General features: G+C 34.1%; 1 protein-coding gene across 1 annotated transcript in view; it reads left to right on the top strand.

Annotated features, from left to right (window-relative positions):
• RTTN (rotatin) overlaps window positions 1-11,255 on the top strand; it is a 92,284-nt gene that overhangs the window by 7,200 nt on the left and 73,829 nt on the right. Inside the window, exons 6-10 of the mRNA XM_009333498.1 lie at window positions 1-22; window positions 539-689; window positions 1,620-1,785; window positions 4,323-4,504; window positions 8,111-8,226. The exon at window positions 1-22 is cut by the window's left edge and continues 84 nt beyond it. Coding sequence (XP_009331773.1) covers window positions 1-22; window positions 539-689; window positions 1,620-1,785; window positions 4,323-4,504; window positions 8,111-8,226 — 637 coding nt within the window. The remainder of the gene's footprint in view (window positions 23-538; window positions 690-1,619; window positions 1,786-4,322; window positions 4,505-8,110; window positions 8,227-11,255) is intronic.

The following is an 11,255-nucleotide window of genomic DNA, read 5'->3' as shown; positions in this document are numbered from 1 at the left end:
TCAAAGGCCAAAGATTGTACAGGCAAGAATTCAGATGAAGTTTAAGATTTTTATTGTGCTATGGTATAAGTTAAATGATATAATTTCTTTCTAAACAAAATAGCTAAACAGAAGTTCCTTTGTGTAAACTCTAGATGCATAGAAAAGGGGACATTAGCTATATAATGTATTTAGAAAGTTATTTGGTTGTAATGACATATATCGCTAATCAATAATGAAGTGTGTTGTGAAGTAATACTTTGTTCCTTCTGGATAAGATAAAATTGTGTCATTGTCATATGCACACTGTCTAATGGGCTCCCATAATGGAAGTAGAGACTTTATTGGAAATATAATGTGGAACTCGTCTTTTTCCGTAGGACTGATAGTCTTGCATTCAGTAATAAAACAGTAGTTAAGCCTATTTATTCTTTGCTGTGATTTTTCAACACTTGGAAACATTTGTGAACTATATTTAGTGCAAGACTTTTTCTGGCATGGTTGTTCACGAAGATGCCTTAATGTTCAGCTACCAGTGTTGATGGTTTTGTATTTGCAGAGCCTTTTGTCTCTGCTAAACCTGGCTTTTGGAGGAGATGGAAGACATCGGTTAGCTTTGCAGGCTGTGTCATGCCTGCAACAGTTGTGCATCTTCTTGAGAAGCAGACTTAACTTTCACAGAGATCCAAGTTTTTCTTCTGCTGAGCAAGGTAGGTATTTTTAATTATTTGAAATACTGTTGTGTGTTTACTACAGGTAAGATTGTCTAAAATGATTTAAAAAAAAAAAGCCGACCCACAACTTTTTAGCAAATGGAATCTTGTGAAACTGTTTTGCTAAATGATGGCATTCAGTACTATTCATGTTAGTAAATATTTTTGGAGTAGTTGCATTATTTTAAAATATTTATTCATTTTCACAATTTCCTGTGTTTCTCCATTCATCAACTTTTCCCAGTATCCAACTGTTTGTATGTCAGCAGGAGAGGTATTTTAAACTAAAACTAAATGAGATCTGTAAAATAAAAATAAAAAAAATTTCAAGCTATTAGTGCTTAACAATTTAGTTACTAATTTCATGAGCCATGTTAATTTTCTTTTTTTATTCTGATGGCTGAAAATAGTTTAATCATTGTTTCAGATATTACAGTCATCAGGGCTATTTCACAATGTTCTTAATGCTTAAATTTTGTAGATTTAATAGTATATATTAGTTATAATGATGTTCCTATTTCCATTTTGTCAGCTGAATTTAATCAACTTTGTTTCTATAAATTGGTAGTCTGGTTCTCTTCATAAGATTGACACTATATTTGGTATCTTAATCTCAATAAATCATATTGGCTGTTTCTTTGCTGATTCAGTTATAACATCAACAAATCCAATAGCCTTAGTCAGAGACTATGTTTGTATTTTTGAAATTCAAGTTTTATGATTCAGCTGTAATTTTTAGTGGTTTTGCCTTGGAATTGAGTTCCCAAACTCTGCTACTTGCCAGTGATAGGTTGTCCTAGCTCGCCACTATTTACTTGGTGTTTTCCATATCCTACCTTAGTTACTTTTACCATTACTTTACTATGTAGTGTCTTTCAGAATAATGGATTCCGCTAATGGAAAATATATGATTTGTGTTACATAAAGGCACAGCTTCCCAGAATTCATCTATATCTTACTGTCTAGAAGCAAGAGGTCCTCCTCGTTCTCAGAATCCATCACCTGGAAGTAGTAGCCCTCGGCCATCTGTGATTGGACGGACAGTTCAGCGTCCTAGAGGAGATGGTCAAGATTGGGATGCAGCATCGTCCAGGTGAATAAAATAAGAAGTAACTTACACTTCAATTAAAAAATTATTAATATAGGATTATATCATCAGCTCCTTGTCAGTTTGTGGGATGATGTGAGAGTTTTGTTAACCTGTGAAAATTCAAACCATGTTTATGAATTAAACAGTTAGTCCTTTAAGTGGTGTTCAGAATACATAAGATCAGTTTTACCTACCACATTCTGTACCCACCAACATTTTTAATGAAATCTCTTAGTATCAATTGTTATTGCTTATGCATGTATTTGTAAGGTGCAGAAAAACATTTATTCAGACTATTGCTGTAAAGTCAGGGATTTTTCTTTTTCTTCAGCAGATGACCCCGTAAGTTCTTATAAGTTGAATGGCCATCCCATAGGTAACAGTGTACGGTGTTGTCAAAAATGCTATGCTGTATAAAGATTTCCATTAAAGTCTTTAAACTTTGTTGTTAAATCTGACAACAAATTTCAGTTGTATATAATCTAAAAATTCAACTCCAATATGAAATTATGAATTGTCTGCATACCCTCAAAATCTTGAGGTTGTTCGTGTGTGGTTTTGTTACTCATCTTGACAAAACAGACTTAAAGCTGCTGTTAAAGAACTAATATTTTTTAGTATGTGGGAATTTATAAGTTCTTGTGAATCCTTATTGTGTGCTTGTTGGTAGCTCTTTTGAGTCTCTATGGTATATTGGCTTAGTGATTGAGCAACTCCTAGGTATTCAAATAGACTGTGATATTACAGCTGAGAATAGCTCACGTAGTTAATTGTAAATGCATCTTGAGAGTCATTATATTAAAAGGTTATTTTTACTCATCTTAAGTCTAATATATTTATTTTTTATTATGTAACTAATATGGCACTTTAAATGAACTCCAGGCTTTATGCATTCTAGGACCTGACCATTTTCCCCAGTTGAACAGTTAACAGTTTAATAGTAGCTGGTGTATATTGTGCAAGAGATAGGGATGGCCTGGCTATCAGTGTAGTAAGGAAATCTACATAAGAGTAAGCACCAGTTAAAGCTGTAATGAGACATCTACAAACCAGGGAGTGGTAATTTATTAAACGTATAAGGCCATATTATGAGCTGTTCATGATGGTACACTTTTATCTTCTTGCATCCTGTGTGCTGCAGTAGAGCTGCTCACTGCCCATGAATCCCATTTCTTACATAGATATAATTTAGTCCAGAGGCAGCATAAAAAACCCCATGATGTTGAATAGAAAATATGATAGAGGGAAATGACTATAGTGTTGCTCTGACGTTGCCGATTTTGATGTGGAAGAGCTGCTTTTAGTGAATCTTGTCTTTTTCAACATAATTGTAATATAAATTATTTGTTTATTGTCATTCTATATGTAACTCTTCTTTTTCCTTGTTCTTAAATCTTGAGACTCTTCAATCTATCTGTTTGTCTGTTTCAAATTCTGCCTGGAAACTTAACCTTTCCTCTTCTGAATTGTTTTTATGATTGATACCTCTCCTTCCTTAGCCTCTGGTAAGTGCAATCAGAACCACTATGTATTGGTGAACTCTTCTGTTTTGCTTATCTTTTCTATCGACTTCTTAAAATCCACTGGCTTTTAAATTCTTCATTGCTATTCTTTAGACATCTTTTACATTTAGTAATACGATATTAGTAATATAATTTAGTAAGACAATATAATGTAACACAGTCATGCCACAGTTCAGTTTCTTCAGCTTGTTTAATAAAAAAGCAACCAAACAAAAAACAACTATAAAAGTCATACAGGTTTTTAAAGCAATCCAGGATTGCTAAATGTTGTTTGGGATAAGAAAAAACATTTAAAAAAATTGTTCTGAGTTGTATTAATTATAACACTGCCAAGAGAATTAGATTCTTTTTGAAAGCTGCTGGAAAATAATAAAATTATGAACTATATATAGAGCTCATAATTTTAAATAATTACATATATAATAGCTATATATATATTTTGTAATATACACTTGGTTGCACTTAAGGCTTTCTTGGACAAGGGAATATTTTCTGTTGTACAATGGACAAAGAAGTCCTACAGGCTTAAACATAGGGCACACTTAATTTTCCTTCTAAGGATTCTTGTGGCTAGCTGCATAGAATGGCTTTAATGTAGCAGGTATAGTTCAGGCTGAAATTTGATTTAGTAAGTGGCCTTGCTTCAAGCAACTGATAGACTTTGTTCATCAAAAATAATGTTTCAAATCAACTGATTTTTCTCTTGCAATATCGTATTCATTGCATGTATATTTCTTCCAGTACACATTTCTAAGTGCATTTGAAGATGACTGCCAAAACAGTAGGCATTCACTTGTGATGCTACTGATTCTGACATTTAAAAAAAAAACAAACAAAATCCCCCTCTTCCTGCAACACTGGTGGATAGCATAGAAAGACTGGGATAGAAGGAAGGATATGTATTAAGGAAGGAGTAGATTAAAATACTTGATGCTGTTTTTAACATCTACACATATACAGGTTTTCTCTTCAGAACAGTTAACTATGCCTCTTTTTTATTTTGTTTGTTGTTTTAAGTGGAAACAGTACCCAAGCAAATGCAAACTCCAGAATCTCTCTGCATTCCCCACTTGATGTAGGACATATTGACCTACCAGATATTGAAAATGAGGACACTTTGGAATTACAGATGAAGCAGCTTAGCCTTCCTCAGTTCTGTGTTTCCATCTTGGAAAATGCAATACCTCTACTAAGAACAGGTGAGAAAGTTTTGAATTAAGTATGTCACTTACGTATCCTTCCCATCTTTAGCATAAACCTCTTAAGAAGTTGGGTATTATGAGGTGAGTACCTCAAATAAATGGGGTACAGATGATTACTGATATACTGTAGTTAGTTATAACAGTGCTTTTCTGGGGACTTTGTTCAGGTCATAAAGCTTGACTCTTCTGGTTGATTTCCAGAATTGCAGCGGAAGTTTCAAGTGCTTTTTACTGATGGTGGGAAGTAGTGGTAGGAAGACATGGGTGTGTGGTGGAAAAATGGTGTGGCTGAATAAAATGTCATTCAAGAAGATGAAAAAATAACCACGCTTAACAAAACGTGTTCTTATCTCTTTGAGCATAGAGTTTTCCTCCTGTTCAAGAAATAATAAAACAATTTTTCAAACAAAAATTCTGGGAAAAGGTTTGTTTTTATTCTTATGAATGCAGTAACAAATTCTAATTATGTTTTAAGAAACATAAGTGATGATAGTCTAATTGCAACTAATGTTTTTTATTTTAACTTACAAAAGTTCTAAATTGCAAAGCCTTTTTGAAGGACAGTCTTTTTGCTCTTAGGTTGTCTAAAACAGTATTTAGTTGTAAAACAATGTCATTCAAAACAGGTATTGGTAAACATGGTAAGGTTTTCAAATATAGGAGCTGGAAATGTATATCTATCTATGACTAGAATACTAAAAGTTGGGTTTCTTTAATATACCTGTCACCATTTCCTGAGCTGGGCAGAGGCTTTAACTTACAAAAACTGTATGAAATATGTATGAAACTTCCATTTACTGTTGTTTTCGTGATCGTTTATAACTTTTTATGACTTTCTGTTCTGTCAGAAAATACTAATTTACTTGTATATTTCATAGTAACATCAGCATTAACCTGTGTCCACAGGAAAATTATTAAATCCTCATTTTTTTTTGTAATAAACCAAACTAAAATGAATACAAGTTTTGTTTTCCCCTTTCAGAATAGTGATATTTAAATATTAATTTTTCACAAGCACATTCATGACTTCTGGCATCTTCTCATTTATAATGTAAAACTGCAGAAAATGTATGTCCTGTCTTTTCCATTTCTGGTGCATGTCACTTCAAACCTGCAGAGTTAAAATACAGTGAATTTTTCCATCTTTCAAGATTCTCTCCTTGCATCTTATCATAGAACCAAAATAGTTTCATTTTCAGATGAAGTTGATCTCTGTTTCTCTTGCTGTCAGTATATTCACACTTTTTAAACTCTATTAGATCATATTTCTTCTTCCACTCTGCTTTAATGAGACACAGATTGTAAGCAAACTAATATTTTTATCCTGTTCCATTGATGTGAAATCCTGTGATCTGAAGGCACACTGTGCTACTGTGAGACAGTGACACACAGTAACACACTGTTTCTTATGTGGTTATGTTTTCTGAATTGTTTTCTTCAGTAAAATCAACAGGCACTTTTACTAACATTATTATCACCATATATGGTAGATATGATATAGTGTAGATTTTCTTCTAAAACTGTTTAAATTATTGGGTAAAGGAAAAACAGTAAGCTTAATGTAAAATCTGCTTGCTTGTATTTTACAATATAATGTAAATTTCAGTTAAGCTCAAATTCTGTTCCTTGTGGAGATGGTCACTGGAATTTTTCTTCCTTTGTGCTGACCTGTCTTGAGTAAAGTCATTTCAGAAATCAATAGTGGTGTAGGTTGTGGGTTTTTTGGTTTTGTTTTGGGTGGTTGTTGTTGGGTGGTTTTTTTTTTTTGTGATTGGTTTTAAGCTACCATACTTGTCTGAAGTTCAGTGTTAATACTGCATGTCTTAAATACAATTATTTAAATCTGAACGGCAAAAGATTTGTTTTACAGTCATAGATTATACCTGTTTTACTGTGCATTTAGTAATAAAGAACTCTTAGCACATACTAATTGCCACAGGTGTTGGGAAATGAGTGTTTTGCTGATATATTCATGTAAGAGTATGGTGGAATGAACTTTCATGTCTGTAGATCATGACAGCTACAGCCAAGTGTTGTTGCATATGTTATGTTTAGTTATTAATTTAAAAATATTTCTGAAACTATAACTCAAATTAAAACTACCATTATTTAATACTTGCATTATAATGGAGAAATATTGTCACCTTTCAAATGTTTTAAGCACAGAAGTTTCATTAAGAACTTCTAAAATAATTGGGAAGAGACAAAAAGTGCTTTTTGGCATTTTCAGCCATGTACTCTTCAAATTGGCAACGTTTTGCCTAAAATAAATGGAAAACAGCACTTCTGTGAGATAGGAAAAAGCAAGCTTTCAAAAAGGCCCTGTGCCATTCTCTGCCATACGTTCCCTCAGAGCAGATCACTTAAGCTGCAAATTGCATGACCTGTGGTCAGTGTCACTACGTGTATAGTCTCACACACACGCAAAAATATTTTTTTTCCTCAAGTATATCAACAAGGCTTCTACAATGTATAAAATCTACAAAAGATAGAAAAAGTGACAGAGAAATTAATGTTCAATCATAACAAGCAGTAGAGCTTGCTTTTTTTAAAAAAGAAAAAGGTATTGAAGGATGCAAAATTTTTATGGTAGTTAAAAAATAAATCAGAAATTCAGTGGCGGTGTGTGAAATTCATCCATGGTTTTAAATAGAAACATACCATCAACAAGTAACTAAGCCAACAGTTGCACTAAATCGAGTATTTGGGGGAAGCTGTCACTGTATGGTTCCCTAGGATGCCAGACAGTTTTGGCATCCTCTGTTGTATGAGGTTGAAAATATTTGGTCTGGCTTCAGATATTGTGCCTTGTAATTCATGAAACCTTCTAGCCTTTGACTGCTTCTCCTCTATTGTCTCATTATCTGGGGACATTACGGGGAGGTTTATATTTGTGGTAAATGTAGGCTGTAAATGTTTAAGCTCGGGCCAAGTTTCTTTGTGGCCCCGTGTTCAAGCATAAAACTGCACAAAGTATAAAAGTCACTAATAGACAGACCAGATTAGCCTTGTTATTAAGAGATACTGAGTCAGAAGGAGCAATAAAAATGAATAAATATTAGCCTAAAAACAAGGGGGGAAAATTGTTATGGAGAAAAGTACAAGTGGATAAAGTGGGTATTCATCTCCTTGCCTTTCAAAAGAAGATCTCAAACGAAATAATCTGGGAAGAAAGCCACTCCTGCTGTACCAAAAATGCAGATTAACAGGATTAGGTAATACATATGGAAGATCTGTAACCTAGCTGCCTGGGTGGAGGAAATAAGTGACTTCATTCTGAACTGTCAAAGAAGTCCAGTAATCGGATTTACAGCTGTAGTGAAGTTTATGTGGTACTATAGGGTTTAAGGAAATGCAGTCTTTCTTCAACTATATGATTGCTTTAATCTCTTCTATTGTGATTTTGACTAGTTGTTGTCTTCCGTGATTCAGAGCTGTGGGTGGTTGAGGGCAGTTAGCATTAGTTTAGTAGAAGTATATAGGAAAATTAAAATATCAGAATTTGAGATTTGGAGTAATCCTTTGTTCAAAATGGTGTTTTCTGAATATAATAATATAATATTTTGTCTCTATTTGAATTAATCCTCTCATTTGTATTCCTAGGAAGTAGGAGGGTAACGATGGAAGTTCTTGAATTGCTTGTTGAAGTCATGTTCCTTATTGGTGATGCTATGTCTGAAAATGTTTGGGAAGATGATAGCCTTTTTGCATTGGAATTGGTAAGATTATTTAGGCTTTGATCAGCTGTAATTAACAGTCTGCTTTTATAAGCCTCTGACATTTTCTGCAGTGATTCATATACATATCTAATCTTCTGCTGAGTTACCCTTTTGAAAATCTTAAATAGTTTATTACTAGTTCTATCACTGGCACATTCTTTTTTAAAATAAATGTAAGTTCTTTTACCAGGTAATACTTGAAGCTTCACCTCGAGAAAATAAGTAATGAATTCTGTCTTGTCGTGGAAGGCTGTTAAGCAGCCATTGAGAGAAACACATGTAGGGAAGGGGATTTGAGGGAAAAGTACTGGCTGCAAATGTTGGAGACCAATTTGACGTAAACGACAACTTTCACTGTCTCTACTCCTTATAAACTATCTGTTTAAAATTAGGGAGATAACTGTTTAGATCCAAGACTGGAATTGTAAGATGCATGGTATCCATTTCCTACACAGGACCTGTAGATCCCTGCACAGATTTCAGCTATCCTTAACTGTTGCTTAGCTGGGAAAGAAAGGACAAGGGTTTTTGGCCCAGGAGAGATTCAAAGTGTTAAGGTGCTGTTGACCAAACAATTTAAATTGCTGGAAATACATACCTAAGCATGGTTAAGAGTTGTTACATACATGAAATATCAATTTAGTGAATAACAGATGAAATAACAATGGGTGACTTGCTTTTTTGAAGACAACTGAAAGCTGAAACATAAGCCAGCATGGCTTATGCACGTAACAAACATACCAGAGTTGCAGACTGAAACTTATCTAAAAACTTGAGTTAAGCGTAGTCTTAAATGCACGACTTAAATTAGAATTCATGAAAATACCACTGAATATGAAACAATGGTATTGCAATAATTATTAATCAAAATATTACTGTAGGCTTCTCTATTCTCTATTTTACAAATGGTAATATTTATATTATTTATAGGACCTAGCAGTGAATGAGAACTTTTTTCTTTGAATTTAGTGTACTGACCTGTCAAAATCTATTATAATTGATCAACATCAAATCAGTACTGAAGATTGCTTGCAGAACATTTACCCTAAGAAGCTTAATATGATCTTTTGTCTAGTTGTTGTATGACCTCAGTCAGTATATTCCATTGCATATAAATCTGTCAAACTACAGTAGAAAATGTGAGCATCATCACACATACATCATACTGATTGTTGTTAGTAGGCTACTAACAAGCAAAACTCTGCAGATAAGCTGGGTAATTGTATACAGTTATACTGATTTTTAAAAAAGAAGGAAAAAAAAAAAGCTCTGCTGATATAACTTTATTCCATTGGTAGCACTTTGAGATTTATTAGTAAAATACTTTTCAGACATAGAATTCACCTCCCATTGAAAGTTAGGAATCTGCATCAATTTGTGATGCAGAGGCTAGACTGTACAGTGCAATTCAATAAAGTTAATTTTGATAAAGCAATTGTAAGGCAGGAGATAAAAAACAGCTCTTCATCTTTCTTCGTGTTTGAGCAAATAAAAATAACTGAATGGACAATGTTAAGAAACAACCATTAAACTTACCTTTATATTATTTAGTACGATATCAAATAAAATGTCTTTTATCAGAAGTAGACTGTTTTTAGAGTTATTAGGCTTCAGTGCTTAGAAAACATGCTTCCTCTTTGTGTTTTGTATTAGCTCCAAGGGAAGGAGGTCATGTGTCTCCTTTCTAGGAAACTTGAAAGCATTTCTTGCATAACCTTACCGCTTTGTGTTTCTTTGTTTATCCAATTTTAAAAACCTGCACTGGAATATCTTTGTGAAAACCACGTATTTTGGAAATCCATTCAAAAATACATAGTTAAAAACTTAAGTATTTTACCCATGTTTTTATGCTTCCTTCCTCCCGAGTGAAGTTTTTACTGTTTTCCAGTTTTGTCATGTGTACTTAGGTGCAGTTTGATTTTTGCCACATCAAAAAGTTAGATACTGCAGATTGCCATAGCCCCTCAGCGTTTTTTGGATCGCTAGCTTTGAGACAGTCATCCCTGTCTCAGGGAGGAATAAACTTCTTGACTCTACTGTTGATTTGAGACTTCATGGTCTTGAAGCAGAGGCTCTTCCTGCTTCTGCAAACTGTAGCAGGGCAGAGAGAAACTTACTTTTTAACTCCTGAAGATGAAAATGAATCCTTTTCATCTTACTGTGTAATAATGTGTGTTGATAATGACTTTAAAAGACTGATTTGATTTAGTCAATTGCTTCTTGTCATTTTCTTCAATTTCAACTATGTTGAGTCAGATAAATAGTGCTTAATTGCTTAATTATCAATTTCTGGGATTAATAAGCTAAATCTCACATGTGCTATTGCCTTCTTAATTGTTATTTGGCATTCCAAAACTGGCAACTGAAATTAATTCTACCTTTGTTCTAGCGTCCTTAAGTATAAACCTGGCTTTTTGAGGTGACCAAAATTCTAGAACCTAATTTTGTTTTCTCCAGGGTCAGTGAGCTGGATTTATCCAAATGATAGTGATTCTCAAGTAGGATTTTACATAATCTGAGAAATGTGTTGCTGTTTCCTTTGAGAATGAAGAGCCATAAAAAACATTTGATGTTCTCAAAGTTCGGATTGTGGGTTGGGTGTTTTTAAATTTTTTTTTTTTTTTTTTTTTTTTAATTTTAAGGTAAAGCTTTATTAGCAGGTTCAAACTAGCTCCTAATACTTCCATATGTTGTGGTTTAACCTCAGTTGGCAACTGAGCACCACACAGCTGCTGGCTCACTCCTCCCCCACCTCCGCCCCGGTGGGATGGGGGAAAGAATTGGAAGAGTAAAAGTGAGAAAACTCGTGGGTTGAGATAAAAACAGTTTAATAATTGAAATAAAATAATAATAGCAATAATAATAGTACACAAAGCAAGTGATGCACAGTGCAATTGCTCACCACCTGCCGACCAATGCCCAGACAGGCCCCGAGCAGCGGCCCCCCCCGGCCAGCTTCCCCCAGTTTATGTACTGAGCATGATGTCACATGGTATGGAATGTCCCTTGGGCCAGTTTGGCTGTGCCCC

The sequence above is a fragment of the Pygoscelis adeliae genome, unplaced genomic scaffold, assembly GCF_000699105.1.
Source record: "Pygoscelis adeliae isolate BGI_AS28 unplaced genomic scaffold, ASM69910v1 Scaffold140, whole genome shotgun sequence".
Lineage (NCBI taxonomy): Eukaryota > Metazoa > Chordata > Aves > Sphenisciformes > Spheniscidae > Pygoscelis > Pygoscelis adeliae.
The sequence above is the reverse complement of the archived record's forward strand: the minus strand, read 5'-3'. Positions and strand labels throughout refer to the sequence as shown.